Source organism: Plectropomus leopardus, chromosome 2 (assembly GCF_008729295.1).
Source record: "Plectropomus leopardus isolate mb chromosome 2, YSFRI_Pleo_2.0, whole genome shotgun sequence".
NCBI classification, from domain to species: Eukaryota; Metazoa; Chordata; class Actinopteri; order Perciformes; family Serranidae; genus Plectropomus; species Plectropomus leopardus.
The window spans coordinates 25860605-25881011 of record NC_056464.1 but is presented as its reverse complement, the minus strand read 5'-3'; the positions used below and the strand labels follow the sequence as shown (position 1 = coordinate 25881011).

Here is a 20407-nt window from a genome sequence, read left to right as displayed (position 1 = left end):
AAACTTTTTTGTCTGCGTGTGTTTTAATTATGTGCCGTCACCTGCTGTCCTGCAGGGGACTCTGTTCCAGACGTGTTGCACATCCTGCTTTGTCTCATGTGAATCGGGGCTTAAAGTGTCAGACTGTACAGAGGACTGTAGGCATGTGATCGTATACCCCAGAGGCCTTTATGTTCATAATTAGTCTCTTTGCATCAGACTGAGATGTCTCACAATTTCGCTTTTCAGTGCCGCCTCACTGGATCAGCGTAGAAAACGATGAACGCATGGGGACAGAAGTGATCTTTTTATCACCTCTTTTTATTATAATGTACGTACGGTTTGCTGGATCAAAGATTAAGTGCTACTTCTATCTTGAAGTTTTACAAAAGCAGAATGTTAAAATGCGGGCCTTTTGTTATTTCAGCATGTTTGTGGGGATGGGGGGGGGGGGGGGCTCTGGGTCTTTCTTTTTTATATATAACATTATTTTTTGAACTAAATCGCTACAATGCAGACTGCGTCAATCCTAATCATTAATTAATTGTAATTAATTGTATTTGTGGCATAAAATGTATTTTTCACTGTTTTTTAATCATTCTATGTTAACCAAAAAGTGTGTTATTGTCGCCATATTTGCTTTAATTCATTTTTGCAGGATTATTAAAGTTGTTTCGGTCACTTATTGACCATCAGCTTAAACATAACAAAAACTAATTGACTATAAGACAAGAGTGAGGAATCGTCTTACTCACAGAGAACTGTCATATCGTTTTATGTTTGAGTTGATGTAAAACCAGCCTGATAAGTAACAAAGAGCCATTCTTTTTATTGGTACTGTACTTTGTATCCACATTATTATTTATTGATTGACTGGCTGTGACATCCAGAAACAGCTGCAGGCCCAACAACACAGTTTGCTCTTTCGTGTTGCTATTGTAGCCCAAACCACACCACCATCACACTAACCAGCCAACCAAAGCAAAATGTACAGTAACATGACAAAGATGTGAATCAAGCTATGAATCCTACTAACTCTGGAAAGTCTCAGTGTTTGTACATGATGACCACCACACGCGTGTTTAATTTGAAGAGCTGATTTTTGAGATATTACATTATGTGTTTTATCTCCATTTTCTTCTCTCGAAGCAGGTCAAATTCAAACGACATCCAGTTGATAAAACTGTAGCAACCCTCCTTAATGAATGTAGCTTGATTGGAAGCATCCTCTAAAGACCTTACAGGTAAAAGCTGAGCAAAAAAATAAATGTAGCTGTTGAAATCCAGGGATAAATGGTGTGCTGTTATTGGAGACCTTGGTATGTTTTTGCTTTACTAAACGGGTTTGTACCTGACCAACTAGTATGTGACCTAGATGTGTTTAAATTAGGTGCGGGTGGATGTGAATGTTTCATACTAAAAAGGGTTTTATATGAATGGTTTATATCAGTGTGGCACTGGGATTATATGGTTAATTATATGGTCGTGTCAACATACAGTTTCACATGTTCATTGGCATACCTGTTTGCTGTTAAATGTTATTATTTTTTATGTTTGATTTCATAAAAGTGACGGGGAGATAAAGGTGCAGCAATACTCGTGGCCATATTTGGGTAAAGTCTTCTGAACTGTATTGGATTCTTTATGTTTCATTTGCATCACAGGAAGCGTCCTGTTGGTTTCATTTTAAGTGGGTTATTTGTCTGCTTTAATTTAATTACTTTTTTCTTTTAGATTTGTTATTATTTTGTTTAAACTATCGATACAGTGTATTCATGTGGGTATGGGGCAGATTGTTTAAAAATTATGAATGTACTCAATTGATATTTGGGGGAAAATAAAATAAAATGGTGGATTGGATAAAAGTCAAGGCTACATTTTGTTTCATTTTTATACTTTCCATTCAATGAATACTCTTAATATTAAGATTAGACTTCATGTGTCCAGAAAATATTTGTTTGTTTGTATTTAGAGCTGCATTGATGACTGAATAATCACTTTGGTCAGTAAGCAAAAAATCCAACATTTGCTGGTTTAAATGAATCTTAAACTTAAGAATTTGATGCTTTTCTTTGTCATATAGGACAACTATCTGAACAGCTTTGGATTTTTGAACTATTGGTCAGATAAAATACTTGAAGATTTCACTTTGGGCTCTGGGAGATCACACAGGATATTTCACTATATTCTGACATTTTAATGACGAAAAAATTAATCAAGAGAATAATCATTTGTTGTAGCTGTATTTGTATTGCTGTATTGGTAACACTTTATTTGGATCTAAATTTGGTCCGCTTATGGATAGTTTGTAGAGTATTTATAACATTTTAAAAGCTTTTTAGTTGATTAGTTGATTAAAACAATTCAACTGTATTGCTTTGTCTGTAGGTGTTAAACAGATTATCTATAGAGTATATTTGACAATTCATAAACATATTAAATTAACCTAATAAAGTATCACGAAAGGCTCAGTTGTTTACAAGAAAGGACGGTGACTTTTTTTTTCGAAAAGGTGCATTGTGTATGCAAAGAGTCAAACAATTAAAGAACAAAGTTTCACAAAGCACATTTGCAAGTAATTTAGGGATTTTAGGGTATGTGAGGGGCAAGGCTGAAAACCATCACTGAATACCAGTGACCTTTGACCCCTCAGGCTTCACTGCATTAAAAACCAACATGAATATGTACAGGATATGACTACATGGGCTCAGGGACACTTTGGAAAATGATTGTCAGTAAACGCAGTTCGCCGCTGCATCTGCTAATGCTGAAAGATAAATACAGGTTTTGGAGCAACATATGCTGCCATCCAGACAATGTCTCTTTCAGGGACACAAATGCTTATTCCAGAAAGACAATGAGACACATTCTGCTCGTTTCACTATAGTGTGGCTTTGTAGGCAAAGAGTGCGTCCACTAGACTAGACTGCCTAAAGTCCAGACCTGTCTCTCACTGAAAATGTGTGGCGCATTATGAAACACAAAATACAACCAAAGTCATATATCAACCAAGAATGGGAAATAATTCTACTTTCACAACAATTAGTGTCATCAGTTGCCAAACACTTAATAACTGTTGCTAAAAGAAAAGGTGATGTCACAGCGTGGTAAGCATGCCCCTGTCCCAACATTTTTGAAACATGTTGAAGGCAAACTTATTCACAATAAGTGTTTATTTACAAAAAAAACAATATTTTATCAGCATGAACATTAAATATCTGCTCTTTGTACTGTACTCAGTTGAATAGAGGTAAAAAAAAATGCAAATCATTGCATCCTGTTTTTATTTAAGTTTTACACAGTGACCCAACTTTTTTGGAATCGGGGTTGTACAATCAATAAATAATTGTTGGACAGTGTGATTTCCCTAATCAAATCATTACCTTCCAGTTCAGTAAAGATTAATGACTTTACTCAAACTGGTCATTCTTGGCATTCATTAAAAAAATGGTCTTAATTTTCTACACACTATTTTCTGTTTACTATAAAGTGGATATCACCTTGTTACTTTTTTTAACTTACATGGAGAATATTGTCACAGTGTATGAAAAATGCAAGACCTTTACAACATCTCTAATACTCAAGTAGTCGAGGCACGTTTTGTTACAATCAGAGCAGCAACTTTTTTGGTTAAAGGGAACCAATTTATCTTGTCTTGACCCGAGTTTTCATTTATCTGCGACCACTAGCTGAACTCACCAATTTCACGGGTCATTTTTCTTTCAGTCATTCAAAAGCAATCTGTTCTAAAATAGGAGATTTATTCCATAGTGAAAAAAATGAACTGATTTAAAACACATAAAATAGTATTTTAAAACACATTAAAAGATTTGGTCCCCAAACAAAAGCATAGATACATGGCACAAATAATAGTTTCTACTTGATCCACTTTAGAATGTTAAATAATAAATCATTTGTTTAATCATTTAATGTTTTTGACTTTCTACCTTTCAATATTAGTATACTCCGTATGTCCAGATCTGCTATTTTCCCGTTTTCTAACTGTACTGACCTGTCTTTCATTTTCATCCCGCTACTTCGAGGAACATGATTCTTTTGGCAACACCCTCCTCACCGTATTTCTCCTGCAGCTGCTGTCGGACCACGGGATCAGCTGAGAGCAAAAGACTGTCATCACTGCGACTCCAGAGTGGTCCAGAGTTGGTGGAGGGGTTCAAAAGCTGCTCCAGAGCAGCAGAGAAGTCTCCACTGGTCTTCAACAGGGCTTTGGTCACACTGACCAAGTCCTGGAACAAAAATAGTTACAAGGGGTTATTATTTGACACAGACAGAGAGGAGTTATTGCCAAAGATAATTTTAAAAAGAATAAATAGCACATAGATACAGTCAGTGAGTAGTCATAGTTTAAGGGCATGGTGAGGGCGGAGTCAGGGATCAATGATTAAACCCTTAAAAATTAACACTGGTTTTTGTACTGGCTGTAACATTTATAATCAAATAAGGAATCCCATGCTGGGAAAGTGTATTTTTCAAACTCTCGGAAGAGACATCATTACATTAATTAATACTATAAATGTGATTCATTAAACTTACCATAATATCAATAACTCACAGTCATCGACATAATGACAAGACAGCTTAGCAGCACCACCATCAGCACCATTAGCCTGTGTTTGATGATGTGCTATAATGTCGTCATGCAAGGATTTTAACCTCAATAACTACTTCTCCTTGGAGTCCTTGGAGGCTCACAACTTCTTTGCCGATGGCTAAACAATTAAACACGGTTTGAGTAAAGCTTTAGATCCTTTTTGTCTAAAGGGATCGTTCTGAGATACTTATGTATAGTCAGTGTATTATATACAGTAGCTGGCGGTCGGCGTGCTACCGGTTTACAGAAACAGACGGGGTGTGCAGCCCGCATGGTTTGATATCAAAATGTATTTTAGCCACTTTAAAAAGGCCTACCTAAAAAAATCAATATCAGCCTATGTGGGCAGTATAGACTTTCAGACTTTCACAGCTTTACCTCGCCTTCACCACTTTCCTTTGGCACTACATTTCTCATCCGGCGCCGGTCAGCTGTTTGGGTCACGAAGTGCGGTTAGCAGCCATTACATGATCCAACTGACACAAAGCTTCAAGTTGAAAACACACAATACAGCATCCACTTAGACTGATATTGTATTTTTAGGTAGGTGTTTTTTAAAGTGGCTAAAACACATTTTGATCTCGCCCCCTCTATACAGCATGGTAATGCTAAACTGTGGGATGTCTGTTTCTGAGAACCGGGAGCGCAATGAGCAGCTTTTGTATGTAATACTCTGACTATACGTAAGTATCTCATACAGCCCAACTTCAAAAATCTAAAACTATCACTTTAACCAGAAATTGACACAAAATCACCATCACCAAACCCACCAGACAATATAAATAAACAATCGTTTTAGTGTGTATAGAAGCAGCATAATTTGACATCTAACAGGGAGAATTAAGGGTTTATTTTACCCAACCAGAGTTGGTGATTGATGGAACAGGGAGAAGATGAACTAAGACGACTTTGAATGATAAATTAAATTATTTAAATGGAGTCTGGTGGGTTTAAAGAGAGCAATTTTCTGTTTTTTTCTCGTTTAACAAAAAAATAGGGATCCTTTTAATATTGCTGTACTGTATTAATATTAATATTAATCTGAGCCTGTAGGTAGAAAAACAAGACATTTTTCAGGGGATGTAAATTGACTGTGTAAACATGGCCTTAGTGTTTGGACTGCAGCCTGGCCTTGACAGCTGCAGCCTTCTCTTTCCATACCAGACCAACTTCACAAAAACATTGTTCTCATTAACTACTTGATCACAAAAATATTAAAAAGCACCTTTAACTCTGGATTTTTCAGTTAATTTGTAGTAAGATTGTGGAGAAAAATGAAGATTAGTGTGCCTCTGCTCTCTCGGATGCATCTAGTGCACCACAGTGCTCACCTGGTTGGTCTGCTTCATCAGCTCTCTGATTCGCTGCTTGTCTTCTTCCAACTGGACCTGAGTCAGTGTTGGCTGGTCAGTCACTGTTGGCTGTGTTTTAGATGGAGCTACTGGATCGTCACCAACAATGGACTGAGAGTCTTCCTTTTGAGATTCACTGTCGAATATGAACAGGTGGGCCTTGGAGGTTACACTGACGGACTTGGTGGCTGCAGGTTCAGCAGCTGCAGGCTCAGGGCAGACTGTCTCTGGTGGGCATTTGCTACTGGAGGCCTCTTGGACATTCTCCTGGAGGCCATGTTCAAGATTGGACTGTGTGGAAGCAGCATCTGAAGCTCGGTCTGAGGTGGCAGGTGGAGGTTCTGTCGACGTGGGCTGTACCGTCGCTGTCCCAGCTTGGGTGTCTGGAGCCCCGTCCTCATCAGACTGAGAGACGAGAACAATAACAGTTTAAATATTTGAAGAAGAACTCAGGATTTTTCCATGTGGAAATAATATGGTCCTTTGACACTGCCTTTGTTTTCAGCCCAAAAACAAGGTTTTATTTGTGGAGGAGAATATCTGAGCAGATTATGAGTTTTTGAGGCAAAAAACAACAAGCATATGTCTATATGTTTCCACAGCACGTACAGATATATAAATGTGATATTCTGTTTTGTGTTACCTCACTTTCATCTTCAAACTCTTTTGTAGCCAACTCTAAAATCCCGAACTTTCTCTTCTCTTTCTTCTTTTGTCCCTCCTGCGGCGCTGAGTTAGACTCTGTATCTGCAAAATGGTGATGAAGGTAGAAAGATGAGAGGAGATCAACCACTCTGCCCAACTGAACATCTCACTCAAATCTGTATAAGTATATGTCTTCGTCTATGTTATGTATGCACCGATCCAAATCTAATATTGGGCAAATACCCACACAAACAGCTGGAGTGGGTATCAGAGAAAAAGGGGCCATTCTGTTCATTACAATTCTGTGTTTACATCTGATTACAGATGCATGTGTGTGTATGTGTGTGTGTGTGTGTGTGTGTGTGTGTGTGTGTGTGTGTGTTAATTAAAAGGTTAACACTTGAATTATTATTCTGGTTATTTTTTAAAGTTTTTTTTCCCAAATTGCTGGTGCACAACTTATTATTCTCATAATAAATAACAATTCCACAGTGCTGGACAGTAACAAAGTATATTTACTTAAGTTACAGTACTTGAGTATTACTTTTTAGGAAACTTATTACTTTGACTCCAATAAATTTGAAGATAAATGTTGTACTTTTGACTCCAGTACGTATCTATAAAGGCTCTCATTACTCGCTACATTTGATTTAAAGTAAGCAGATTTTTTTTTTCCATTTCTAAAGCGCAAGAGTCCATAAACTGTGATCACGCAGTTCTGTGAGTAGCTTGTTCGTTGAAGTGGTGTTCCTGTATCTCTACCTCTCGCATGTGTGACTCAGATAGGGCAGCTCGTCAGCAGAGTCAGGCAGAGAGGAGAGTTCATCTGTAGGCGGTTGTATTCGGTTATGTGGTGTTAGTAGAAGCTGCATCTGCAGATTGAGATGAAGAATCCTGACCAGATCACGCACCCACCCACTCGTACCTTGATTCCAGATTTGAAGTTTTTGAGATGAAGAATGATTTGTATTGTCTTAAATGTTTGCTGTGTTCACAGCACATAAACTACACAACTTCCTACAACAACTTGACATCCATATTTAACAAGCATCCAGTCAGTTGTTTTAGAGTCACTAGGTACTGTAAATGTATAACAATTAACAACAGTATGTGACATTTAAAGAAATACTAACATATTTTTTTAAAAAGCAAGTAGTCTAGTACTTCAACTCAAGTAATAATTTGACTCAGCAACTTTTACTTGTATTGAAGTAATATTTGAACTATTGACTCTAGGTATTAATTTGTTACATTTTTTTTTACAATGTTAGTAAAGAAATGTTTAGTTTCAGTTTATTAATCAAATGCTGGTTTTGTATCAGCACTCAGTACTGGCAGATATCCAAGCACAGGTATCCTAACAGTGCTGAATAAGTCGGATCGGTGCATCTCTTGTCTTTTTGTTTAGTGTCTCATTCTGACTGAGGTATAACAAACCTGCTTGTGCTGTTTCAGAGACGGCAGCGTGCCCACTCTCTTCCTGTTGACTCTCTGCAGTTGCTGGAGTCCTTCCTCTGGCTCTCTTAGCAGGCGGCTCCTCCACTGTTATGTGTTTTTGAAGTGCAGACTTAACGGCTGATTTTGTTTTCCTTAAGGGCTGGGGAGGTGATGACGGTTGCCCCGGAGAAGTTGTTGAAGATCTGAGTTTTTTGCCATAGGGTTCCTCGACCACAAGCTGCCTGCGTGTTAATCGCTGCGGCGATTGTTCGGGCTTAGGGGACGCCTTCTGCTTCTCTTTGGACTTTTTCTGAGAAGAGGTGTTGGGCAGAGACTCAGGCTGAGCTGGAGGTGAGTCCTCTGGCACACTTTCTTTGTGTGGAGAGATAATTGTTTGTGGTTCATCTGTTTCTGCGCTCTCAGCTGAAATGGGCTGAGCATCTGTGTGTGGGTCCAAACTTGGTCCCTCAGGTTGGGGGGAGTTTGATGTTTCAGCTTCTACGTTCTCTACCTGTGCGTTTTCAGCTGGCTGTTCTTGTGCCTGTGGGTTCACATGTTGCACTTCTTCTTCAGGAGAGATGGAAGTCTGAGCTTCGACGATTTCTGGTTGTGTGGTCTCAGATGGTATCAACTGAACATCTATCTGTGGAGACACCAAAATATTGTGTTCACTTCTGCTCATTTAATTAATTATTTTATCACATACAAAATTAATATTCAACGCCATGTTTGTTGCAAACAGCGAGTTCTGTTTAGTGCCTGTGTTTGGTCTGATTCCGCTGAATGTGTCTGAGGAGACGCAGCATCTTCTGCACTGGAGGGTTTTTCAGCATCTGTCTCCTGATTTCCTTCCACCTACAAGCAGACGGAGAAGAAACTTCAGGGTTCAGGTCTTTAAAAGATGAATGAGACATCTGAAAGAATTAGAAAGCTAATTCAAACTTCAATAACTGATATTTTTGGTGCCACCCAGTGGTGGTATTTAAAAATACACTCCACTTTAAAGGCCCTGTGACAAAAACCAGATTCAGAATGAGGTTTTCAGAAGGTTAGAATAAAATTATTGCCAAGAGCAGGGCTGAAAGTTAGCACCCGCCAAATGCTGGTAAAATATGTAAGTGGCTGCCAGATTTGCTTCACTCACTAGTCCTTAAAAAAAACAATGGTCATCTATTTAACAGCCAGTAGATTTTGGAATCCACTAGACACAATAGCAGATTATAAAAAATGAAGGCAAATGATTGCAAATGTTAAGAACATAAATACAGAATAAATAATAATAATATACACCATAAAATTTTGATCAAGAAAATATAAAAAAGACTACAACATCTGTTTAGACAGTTGTAATAAAAAAAAAAACCTTATGTAGCAAAAGCCCTGTGAACACACTTAGAGATAATACAAAATTTAATTTTTTAAATCTTTTTGGGAAGAATCATGAGCTGTTGAAACAAAAGGAAATTCCTGCACTGCATCCACTATAGGCCAAAACCCCCAAGTAACTCAAGTGACATTTCTTTATGTTCTCCACATTATGTCTCTCCCTTCATGTGTGCTCACTAGGCATATAGTGTGTTATGTATGTATGTATGTATTATTGTACATATATATATATATATATATATATATATATATATATATATATATATATATATATATATATATATACACACACACACAATACAGCTCTTTTAAGTTGTATGCTCTTCCACTAAGCCAAAAGTCTTTAAAAAATATTTGACATGCCAAGTGAGCACACATGAAGGGAGAGACAAAACACAGGGACAAAATGAAGAAAACTATGTGATGAGCAAATAAACAAAACAACCAAAAAGTTGTCACATGTCAACGCATATTAAAGTTGCTTTACGCTGTCAGCCACAGAAAATGACATTAATGTAAAATAATGGTGACTTTATCACCATTATGTTAAGTTCATGTCATTTAATTTATTACACACAACTTATTTTCATGATTTTTCCAAAACTTTCAATGACTTTTTTTACTAGTAACAAGACCTTTCTGGAAAATGTGATTGGGAAATTCCATGACTTTTCCAGGTTTTCCATGACCACTGAAACCCTGACTGTAACCTGTAAGTGTATGTCAATTCTGAAAGAATACAGAGAAATATCTGACAAAACGCCGTCCAGGTAAATTACCTCAGTCTCTCCCTCTGCTGCCTCGGTGTCGTCCTCTGTGGTTTCCACCTCCTCCACCTCTGACTGTCTCTTTGCCAGTCGAACTCTATAACGATATTTCATCGATTGCCAGCTGTGGCTCGTCAGCTGCTGCTTCTCCATCTCTTGCCAAAGCCGGTTTCCCCCGATCTTTTTCTTGTGCTCACTGACATAACTCAAAATGGCAGCGTCCTCTTCAGCGGTGTAGGGGACCTGCCTGATCCTAACGAACGGGACGGGAAGTGTATGCTTCAAAACATTTAATCAACAAATAAACACAGTAGAATAAATTCCTTATTTGATTAGAAATGTTACAGCCAATACAAAACCAGTGTTAATTTTTAAGGGTTTAATCACTGATTACTGAGAAAAGGTATAGTTCGGTCTTTACACCGTACCTCCTGAAAGTCCAGAAGTGGTCTCTTTGTTTCTGTTGAGTCGAGGTGACTGTCTCGGGACAACTTCAGGATTTAATCTGTAGTCCTCTAAATTCAGCTGCGCATCCTTCTCAATACAGTCGTGAATGTACTGCGTGGACACGTACCTGAGGAGCAGACAGACAGCAGCTTCATTTCCCGTGCTTGGATTACTTTTTTAAGTTAGAGACACATTAGCAACTTTTGGTGAATTAAATTATCTGGCTGATCGCATACAAATACATGACAACGCTTTAGAGGATTGTGCTAAAACTTAAAAGTCCTCCGTCATTAGAAAGAAGCAATAAAACTTAACTGAGTAAGCCATGTTTGTATACTTTTTTTCCTGTAACAGTATTAAAGCTCTTTGTTACGGAGTACAATGCTGTTTACATTTGCCATGTAAGACTGGGCATTTTCTAACAACAGCTGCTGTATATGTTGTTGTAAAGGTAAATTACAAAATGCTGACAACAACACATACATTGCTGCTGCTCTGTGAATGATGGGACAGACTTTAGCTTATTAGGTGTAACGCTGAGATTCAACTTATCTCATTAAATAATAAAATATGAATGATTAAGATGTATAAGTGAATGTTGAGCAGACTAAATTTCCAAATAAGACAGATAAATTGGCTAAATAATAAACGTATCCACACTAAACAATAGTCTTTCATGGTACAGCCACTTAGCTTTATTTTTATCAACTGAATAGACTTCCTCCTGACATTAACACTTTCTATTAGTATCCCACTCCGTCACGTACCAGTGAGCGGCACTTTCAGGAACAGAGCGTCTTTCCTCTGGGTCAATCAGCAGGATCGCCCCGGGCTGCTGCACATTGGACAACATCCCTCCTCCAGCATTGATGAGCGGCTGCAGCTTGCGTTTTACAGGACCCGGCCTCAAGAAAAAAGCCATGGGTTCACCGTCCATGGTCATGAACAGAACCGGGGAGATGTCAGATTTGGCCACATCCTGCTGCTTGGACGCCATGGTCAAAATGTCTCACCTGGTGAAAGAAGGGAAATACAGAGAAGACGATACTTAACGTGTCAAATATTAAAAGGTGGTGTTTGTTTTTCTTTTTAGTGTGTTTGTGTTGTATATTGTTGTTTCATCGCAATTTAAAATTGATCCGTGGTTTCATGCAAGTGCACAGTTGTATTTGTGAATGTATAATTGTGAGCATTTCCTCAAGTTGCAGCCTTTCATTGCCAGTTTATAGCTAGAATAAAGCTCAGAGTAGCTATAAATGCAGTCTGACATAACAGCACTGCAATAACTCCTTCACCCATGAAGCTTATGATGTTCAATTTTGGTTAAACTGTTTATCATTCTGGAAGATGTGGTCTGTAATGCTTTTGAATTTTATTGCATTATTCTGAGAAGCATTTGCAATGTACTGCCCAGATCATTTAAATGAGTGTATCAACATTACCATGCTCAATATCCTCTTAATGTGACTCATTAAGGAGATCTTTAAAAGGGTGTTCCCAGCAATGCTTTTTTCCTCAGATCAAATGCTCAATGCATGGTTTCCTGGGTCAATATGTTGAAATCTGTGACACCAGTGGAATGAAATGGATGCAAAAAAAAATCATAGCAGTCATGTGCAAAAAAAAACAGAGGAAAATAGAGGAACATTGTTTTACTATATTTGCAAATGTAGAAAGATTAAAACATTCTGGGGAGAGGTAAAGTTATATTCAAGAAGAATCACGGTGGACTCTACACTTTTTTATGGAACCGTATCCACAGAAATATAACAATAGTACAAAATCAACAAGTATTTATAGACCTCAGCTTGCTTTATGCAAAAAATGTACTTTTATTGAAAAACCCTGACAGGCCAAGCACTAATCAAAGGATAAGTATGATGTTATCAAGCCTTCCATTAGAAAGGATAATTGACTTAATAAAGAGTCCCTTTATAAATAATATAAGGATTTAGATTTACCAGATGATCAAGTGAAAGACTAATATCTGTGCACCATGCAGTCTCTCAGCTTGTGTATTTTTCTTTTTGTCTTTTAAATACTTGCCATATTTTGTATTTTTTGCAATTAATGTACTCCATCTTGTATAAATTACCATTTATTAAAACATGAGGAGCATTCTTTTTTTTTTTAATTATTTATTTTATATTGTATTAAGATAGTAATTGTATGTTATGTGTTGTACGATTGCAAAAACTGTATATAACAGAATGAAAAATCTAAATACAAATATTTTGGAATATATATATATATATATATAAACACACACGCAAACATACATATACACACTCACACACACACACATACATACATACATACATACATATTTCCTGACTTTACACATTAAATGTTTCCACAGTGTCTAAACCGATTTTTAACATACAAACTGCATTTGAGAGGGAGGCCCACGTCCCTTCGTTATTTTGCTATTGCAACTAACTGCATAGCTATCCCTTTTATCTGTCACAATCTAATTTAAAATAAGAAACATAGGAACCTGGAAACACGGGGGTGAGCCCTGCGTTTTTACCTGAAACAGTGTAACAGTTTGGCAAAGAGCGCTTAAATTTACAGCAGCTGGTTGCAGTTTACTGATTTGCGGCTCATTAATAAACCGATAATAGACGTTAACGTGCTGGGAAACACTACCGGGAGACACAAAACTCCTATGAACCAAATGAAAATGACATTATCGGACATTAAAAGTAGTAAACTGCTGTCTTTCATCACGTTTCCTCGGCAGCAGCTCTCTCGCGGGCAGCTGGCAGGTTTCCGTTGGTTACGGTTGCTAAGTCTCTTAGCACGTTTAGCTTTAGCGCTGCGCGCTTAAATGGCAGATTTTAAGAGAGATGCTGCATAGGGAGGTGATGTTATGAATACATAAAACACTGTTTAGATGAGGAACGTGAACGTAACACTCACCGTGTAGCGTTTGTTTATTTCCTCGATGAGATTTCCCGCCGCGACAAAAGCAAAACAAATCCTACTTCCGGGTTTTGTTCTTCTTCGGTGGATTGCCTCCGTCGCGTTGCCGCCCCTGGCTGCGTGTATAAATCATAGAAAACTGTATTTTAACTTCATCAAAAAACCGCGTTTACACATTTTCTTAACCATTTGAAACCTCAGCACATAATTTGACTTCTCTTAAAATGTGGCTATTATAAAACGAGCAACTTAACAAGACATGGCCCATAAACTAAAAATAAAAAAGAAATAAAGAAAAGTAAGAAAAGTAAGAAAAGTGAAGGGGAAAAAAACTAAAAATAAATAATATAAAATAACATGAAACATTTTCAGTTACATAACTGGAAAATGGGAAGAGAAATCATTATGACTAGGAAGTGCTCTGCTTTCATCACTTCCTCAGTAATTAAACCAGCTATTCATTCTTAAATTTGGCCACATTTAGATTATTGTCTTGCAATCTGATCAAGATTGAAATCCAATCTGAAAAAGTTGTAGACTCCCAAAAATAAAGTGACGTATGTGGCAATTAACTGTCTATACTGAACTAGTGTCAGCTGTATGCATACATATCTGTCTTGGCTGATGGTTAAACAGGAAGTGTCTTTATGTCTCCTAATGCTACTGCAGAGTGTCATGAGTCCTAACAACCAGTTTGTCTCACCAGAAACACATGTCCTCTGAGCATGAATACAGCACACAAGGTGCAGCCTCTGGTCACATAATGCTCCTGTATATCAGACCTACTATCAATGAAGAAATTACTTTTAAAAAGTTTAGATTCAAGAAGGTTTATTGTCATTCTAAAACATGAGGTTCATGAAAGGGGATCAAAAATAAAGTATTGAGGTCCTGGTAAGAAATAATAAAACAGGACACTAAAATCTAAAATTAGCAGAGACAACAATTAATTACAATGAAATAAAACAATAGTCTAAGATTAATAAAACCATAGCGCAAGGATAAAAACAGTACAAATTTAAAAGTGCAAGTGCATTAATAAATATAAATATAAATATTCAAATATTATTGCCCACATCTTTCCAAACAATAAGATCAACACTGATTGTATATGTTAATTGTATGTAGTTATGTTATATAGTTTTGGTTTTGCTTTTTGTTATTTTATATCCTTAAATTCTTTCATGAATGTATCTCTTTAGTCATGAATTTATCTGTTTAGTCTTCTTGCCACATATTTCCTTATTATTATTACTTTATGTCTGTAGGTGTTTTTCTCTTTTTTTTGCTATGTCAAATTGTACTGCTTAGACTATTAAAACATCACTCACATTTTTTTTCTTTTCATGTAGGTATTAGTCTAGCTTTCAGATTGTTTTTATATCTGTAAACTGTATCTCAGTGTGCAGGACCCCAGGAAAACTAAGTGCATATTCATGCGTTTTTAATAATGGGGATCCTTGAATAAACAATAAACAATAGTTAACTAAAGACTAAAACGACAACAATTTGCTTCCATAAAAGAAAGGAATGTTTTTGGGTTTTTTTTTACCATTGCTTCTCTACTGTAATCGAACCCACTTTTACCAGCTCAGCCGCCTTTTTCTTTCATTCTGACTGCTGTGAAGGCAAACCCAGGCAATGCATTCATAAGGCAGAATTTGCAAAAGTAAACTTGAATATATTAAATGTCTATTTGTCAGAGGTATTAATTACTGCTATTTATTAACAAATGCTACTTTAGAAGTTACTTGTGTTATTCATCCTGGTGCAATACCTCCACTGTCTGACTGATAGATATTTGTTTACAAAAACAAAAGATGACATTCCTCCCACTTCCCCGTGAATAGTTACATTTTGTATTGTGTGTTATCCTTGAAAAACATAGATGTGTTTTATCTGATGTATGCCTTGTAATGTCAAATACACTTGCCTAAACTACAAGCAAAAAACAGTGATGATATAGGATGACCTCCCTTTTTTGGAAAAGTAGATGTCATATTAATTGCTGAAATGTGACTTAAAACGGTCTGAAGTTAATAGCTTGTGTTAACACACTCACAATATAATGTGTACTGTAATGTGAAAAATAAAAATAAAAACTGAGCTCAAGGCATCATCAATGACAAACAGGGTCAGGACCACACACAGTCAGAGTCCTGGTGATGTTGTGTTCACACAACAGTAGACTAACAATCCAACTGAGCAGTGAGAAAAATGATATCTCAAGAATCACACACACAAACACTGACGGTCCAGTGGGAGAGATTACTTCTGATCAGTTAATTGTCCCCTGGAGGCCGATGTGCGTGTGAGGCATGATGGATAACTGCTGTGCTCATTTCAGCACCCCATTATGAGAGCGGTCACGTAATATTAAAGTTTATGTTTTTCTTTTATTAGAAGGGAATCTGCCAAAAATGTAGCCTCAAATCAATGACATGCACACTCATTTTTTATGTAGCAAACTTTGATAACTTTGAGCACATGAATCTCCCCCTGTGCCTCAACATTACAAAAGATGCTAAATTGATAAAGGAGCACAATGTATTATTTTCTCTAATTTTTCCAGTGTAAGACTCATTACAGTTAAATCATTTCCATATGTTTTTTAACACAAACATGATTATTTTTGGATGTTCTGAAGCTACTTTGACTCTTCTTTCTCATATACAAACAAGACTGCATAATTCAAGGGTTACTTGTAATCTGGATTACATAACCAGATTACAAAAAACAATTATTATAATAAAACCAGGCTAAATTTGACAAACTTAAGTAATTAGATCATAGTTTTAAAAATAAAAATGACTTGATTACATTTTTTAATTATTTTTGAATATGGCAATTGTAAAATGATGGAACTTTATTTTCATGAGAACTAATCCTTTATTTAGTTTCACACAGCTTTGGATATAAGTATCGACGCAGTGACGTCACTTTAGTGTCTTTGTAAAAAATTCAGAGATTTTCCACTAAAAGTGCTTGGAGAAGCTACACAAAGACGCTGAAGCACTCTGAAAAAGAAACTGGGCGCAGTGCTTTTTCTTTAAGCAGCCACATGCGGCCATATCCATAAATGAATGAATAATTGCTGAGAATGCAAAATGCATTTTTTATTTGCATTGGAAATGCTTTCAGATGTTTGATACTCTTAAAGACTGGAAAGCAATAACTTTTTTAAAAATGGGAACTTCTCCTCTGCAATATCTTGGCATAAACTGAATGTGGTTTTTAAGTCTCTTTGACACTAATTTGTACGCAAGGAACCATATGTACAAGTACAGTGTTGTGAGTGATGACCCTAAAAGTATTCACACGTAAAAAAAGAAAAAAAAATCTTAGTCTGTTTGGTATTGTGATTGTAAAAGATTTTTTTTCTACAAAATATGATATTTATTTATTTTCATATTTTGACTGTGATTTTGTAAGAATTTTGTACCTTCAGGCAAAAGGCTAGTCAGCATTTCCTAAAACTATTAGCGACTCATTTTGAATTTGTGAAATCCAGGGTGCAGCTTAAACTTTTCCAAGGCCATGAGAAAGAATCGGGCCGGCCTGTTTTACTGTATCGCCTCACCGACCTTACCTCCCTCACAGTCCTGACAGTTTCGTTATTGTTATTGGCCTCTATTGTTTCTCTCCCTCTTCAGCTCAACCAGCTGAAACAATACAGCAGCCACTGAGGTGCTGCAACTCCTCCGAGTCGATGTATGTTTGTGGACAATCTGTAATCATTAGGATAGGCTGTGGCAGAGGGAAAATCCCTTCTGTGAAGCCCAGTAGTTGTTTCCAGCCTGAAGAGGGAGATGTGACACCACTTTACAAAACAACAGGGCTGTCTATCAAACATATATATAATATATCATTGATCACTGTAGTCCAAGAGAATGGATTTATATTTTTATTGTATCCCAGATAAAGTGATCTGATCTGTTAACCAGTCCTCAGTCGAGTGTATTTTATTTGCAAAATTGCCAATTAGAAACAACAGCGAAAACCCCCATCAGGGTGATGTACTTTTTATCCAACAAATCTCACGGAACGAATCCTAAACCAGAGGACTACAGACGTGGCATTGACCTCTCCTGAGACTTCGTGATTGTCTTGGGGTCGCCAACTGAAGCTTCTCGAGGAGACAGATTGAGACTCCACTACCAGTTTGTTTGTCTGTTGCCTCGTCACTGGCACGCTGTGATCCTCCCTGTGGATGTGCTGCTTGGGTAAAACTAGGGTAAAGGGACCCGGGTCTCTCTGAACCGCTGTCAGGCCTCGGTTTCATTACAGCCATGTAGAGCAGCATGGCTACTGATGATGACCGGACAGACTAAAGCACGGTCACCAGAAGAAAATACTGGTATTGTAATGTAACGGATTCATGCTTCTGCAAAACTTGAATACGTAACATTTGTAGATTTCATACATATCATATCGACATCTCTAAATTGACAGAAATATGAGCTGACTTTGTCATCTGTAGGTAGAGTAGCGGAGGGGATGGAGGATGGCATGACACCTGCCAAACTGCAGACAATTGTGAAGACCAACAAACAAAAAAAACCCGTTGTGTTTTAGCCATAGACTGTATATGAAGATGGACAACATGACAGTTCGCCCAGACTGAGGTTTTCAATCTCGATCGCCCCCTGGTGTCTGTCTGCAGTATAGGTCCTAAAGCCCGACCCTCCATGTTAGTGAATGGACATAAGCCAAACTAAAAACTCAAACTCAGTTTCCCAAAGATGGTTTCTGTCACTGAAGGTAATTCTCATCACCCTGTGGTTGTTCAAATGTTTTTTATGATAAGTTCGGTTTAAATGAGTTATTAAATTATACAAAAAGGGGATTTTCCACCACTCACATTCAACGGCTCCACTCTTGATAAGTTGGAGGGGTGTTTTGGTGAGAACTCCCCCATCGCGGATATCGCTACTGAACAGTCTTCGGCTCCAAATGACGTCACCGGCGCAAAATGGCAGCGCCCCTATCAGGGATATTATAGCTTCACTTAAGCATAGCGTCGGTAAGTGGGGGCGCATTGTCCATCTTTATATAAAGTCTATGTTGAAGACCAACAAACAATAAAAACTGTTAGCTACAGACTGTATATAAACGTGGACAAAACGGCAGACCTTCAAAAGTGATGCCAAACCTTCTCGATCACCCCCTGGTGGCTGGCTGCAGCAGAGGTCATAAACCCCGCCCCCTCCCTGTTAGTGGATTGAGACGGAGCACAAAATATTTTTTTTCACAAACATGGTTTCTGTCATATTTCTGTCATGTTAAGTAGTGCTTAGCACCCTGATGTTTGTTCAAATAAGTCCAAGTTTTTCTGATACTTTTTTAAATCATTAATTATTTGATGCTATAAAACTGTGTTCTGACGACTTGACTAACAGCTGAGTGTGCCAAAAGGCGCGGGCGGGAACTTGACTCCATGGAGAGCGCTACTGCCAGAGACAGGGGATTTTTGCTGCTGCGCAGACTCAGACTCTGGCTTGTCCATCTTTATAAACAGTCATTGGTTTTAGTTATCTGTCACAGTTTTCCCAGCTGCTTTTTAGGCAAGAAACATGGGTGTTTTTTTGCATGTCGCAAAAAAACCCTTTTTTTTCCACCAGGGATAGTGACATAAAAAGCTGTTGTTTGAAAATTGTTTTTTACAGAGACATTGCAGCATTTTTTGCTGGAATAATGTCACAAAAACATGATATTTTATGAACTATTACCAAGTGGTTTTTATGCCCTAAACATTAACCATAAAATTGTTGAAATGTAAAGAAAAGTAGCCTAATGTTTCAATGTACACTACATAATAACATTCAAAATGTAAAGTATCTATGGTTTACAGAAATGTCCAATACCAAAAGACTTTCTGGTGATCTGGTTGCTAAATAACAAGAGGGAAAAGAGATGAGGCTTTGTCTTTTTTTAACTCTTTAGAGTAGAATCTAGAATTACTAACTTTTACAGTAAAATCAGCAATTCTTCCCAGATTTTTAAACTTTGGGCGGAGAGTTTATTCTATTTTGGTAGATTTGGGAAGAAGCAGAGGACCAATGATCAGCACACTCTGTAAAAAAGGGTTTAAGACTCCTCCAGAGTGAGACAGGAAGGTATCGGTCTGAGCTCAGAAAAAGGAGGTTACCAGTCAGAGCTGAGTGTGCTGAAAAAATGCATGACACTGTGATGAACAGAGATAACGGCATTGTCATGCAAGCAGTGTTGTTATTCACTTTCTTGTAAAGAGTTAGATCAGAGGATCGATACCAGGATCTCATATTTGTTTTTGTTTAATCCTCTGTAGCTGCACGGTTAGCTTAGCATAGCATAATGACTGGAAACAGAAGTTAACAGCTAGTCTGACTCTGTCCAAAGGTAAAAAAACAGCCCATCAGCACCTTTACACTGATCAACATGTTTGATCACATTTGTCTAATTCATACAAAAACCAAAGGGTTGTTATCCTCTGACTGTGCCAGGTGAGCAGTTTCCTGTTTTCAGTCCTTGCTGAATGCTAGGTTAACTGTATCCTGACTTCAGCTCAATATGTAATGAGAGTGGCATCGATTCTGTCATTAAGCTCTTGGCAATTAATGTCGATCTATTCCTGTAAAACGAAAGATGTTTAGGTTTACAGAGGCGTTTTTAAAGATTTCATTATACTTTCAGAGGCTGCTCCAACCAATTTAGCCACATAGCGGACTGTTTCTGAGCACTTTTTTTGATATTTTGATTTTTGTTTACACATTTTGCTTTGCTCATGTCCCCAACTTCATATACATATAAAAAGTCTCTTTCAATCAAAACACTTTGACAAAACTCTCACAGTTATGTTAGAATAAAAAATGTCTCTT

The 20407-nt window shown here is 37.4% G+C and overlaps 1 protein-coding gene across 1 annotated transcript; it reads right to left on the bottom strand.

The window, feature by feature from the left end:
• Positions 1–3143: 3143 nt before the first annotated feature.
• LOC121949878 (telomeric repeat binding factor 2, interacting protein) lies at positions 3144–13627 on the bottom strand. The gene is made up of 9 exons (XM_042495703.1): positions 13548–13627; positions 11393–11638; positions 10602–10752; positions 10191–10421; positions 8785–8880; positions 8026–8668; positions 6587–6690; positions 5923–6348; positions 3144–4226 (listed from the first exon to the last, which is right to left on the bottom strand). The coding sequence occupies exons 2-9, from the start codon at positions 11620–11622 to the stop codon at positions 4005–4007; spliced, it is 2103 nt and encodes a 700-aa protein (XP_042351637.1). The 5' UTR covers positions 11623–11638; positions 13548–13627; the 3' UTR covers positions 3144–4004.
• Positions 13628–20407: the final 6780 nt, after the last annotated feature.

What these genes read in the sequence shown, in the direction of transcription:
- LOC121949878 (XM_042495703.1), bottom strand. Translation starts at nt 11,622, where the DNA reads ATGGCGTCCAAGCAGCAGGATGTGGCCAAATCTGACATCTCCCCGGTT. An exon ending in CCTGAAAGTGCCGCTCACTG is followed by an intron (nt 10,753 to 11,392) that starts GTACGTGACGGA and finishes TCTGCTCCTCAG; the next exon opens with GTACGTGTCCACGCAGTACA. An exon ending in TGATGAAGCAGACCAACCAG is followed by an intron (nt 4,227 to 5,922) that starts GTGAGCACTGTG and finishes TTTTTGTTCCAG; the next exon opens with GACTTGGTCAGTGTGACCAA.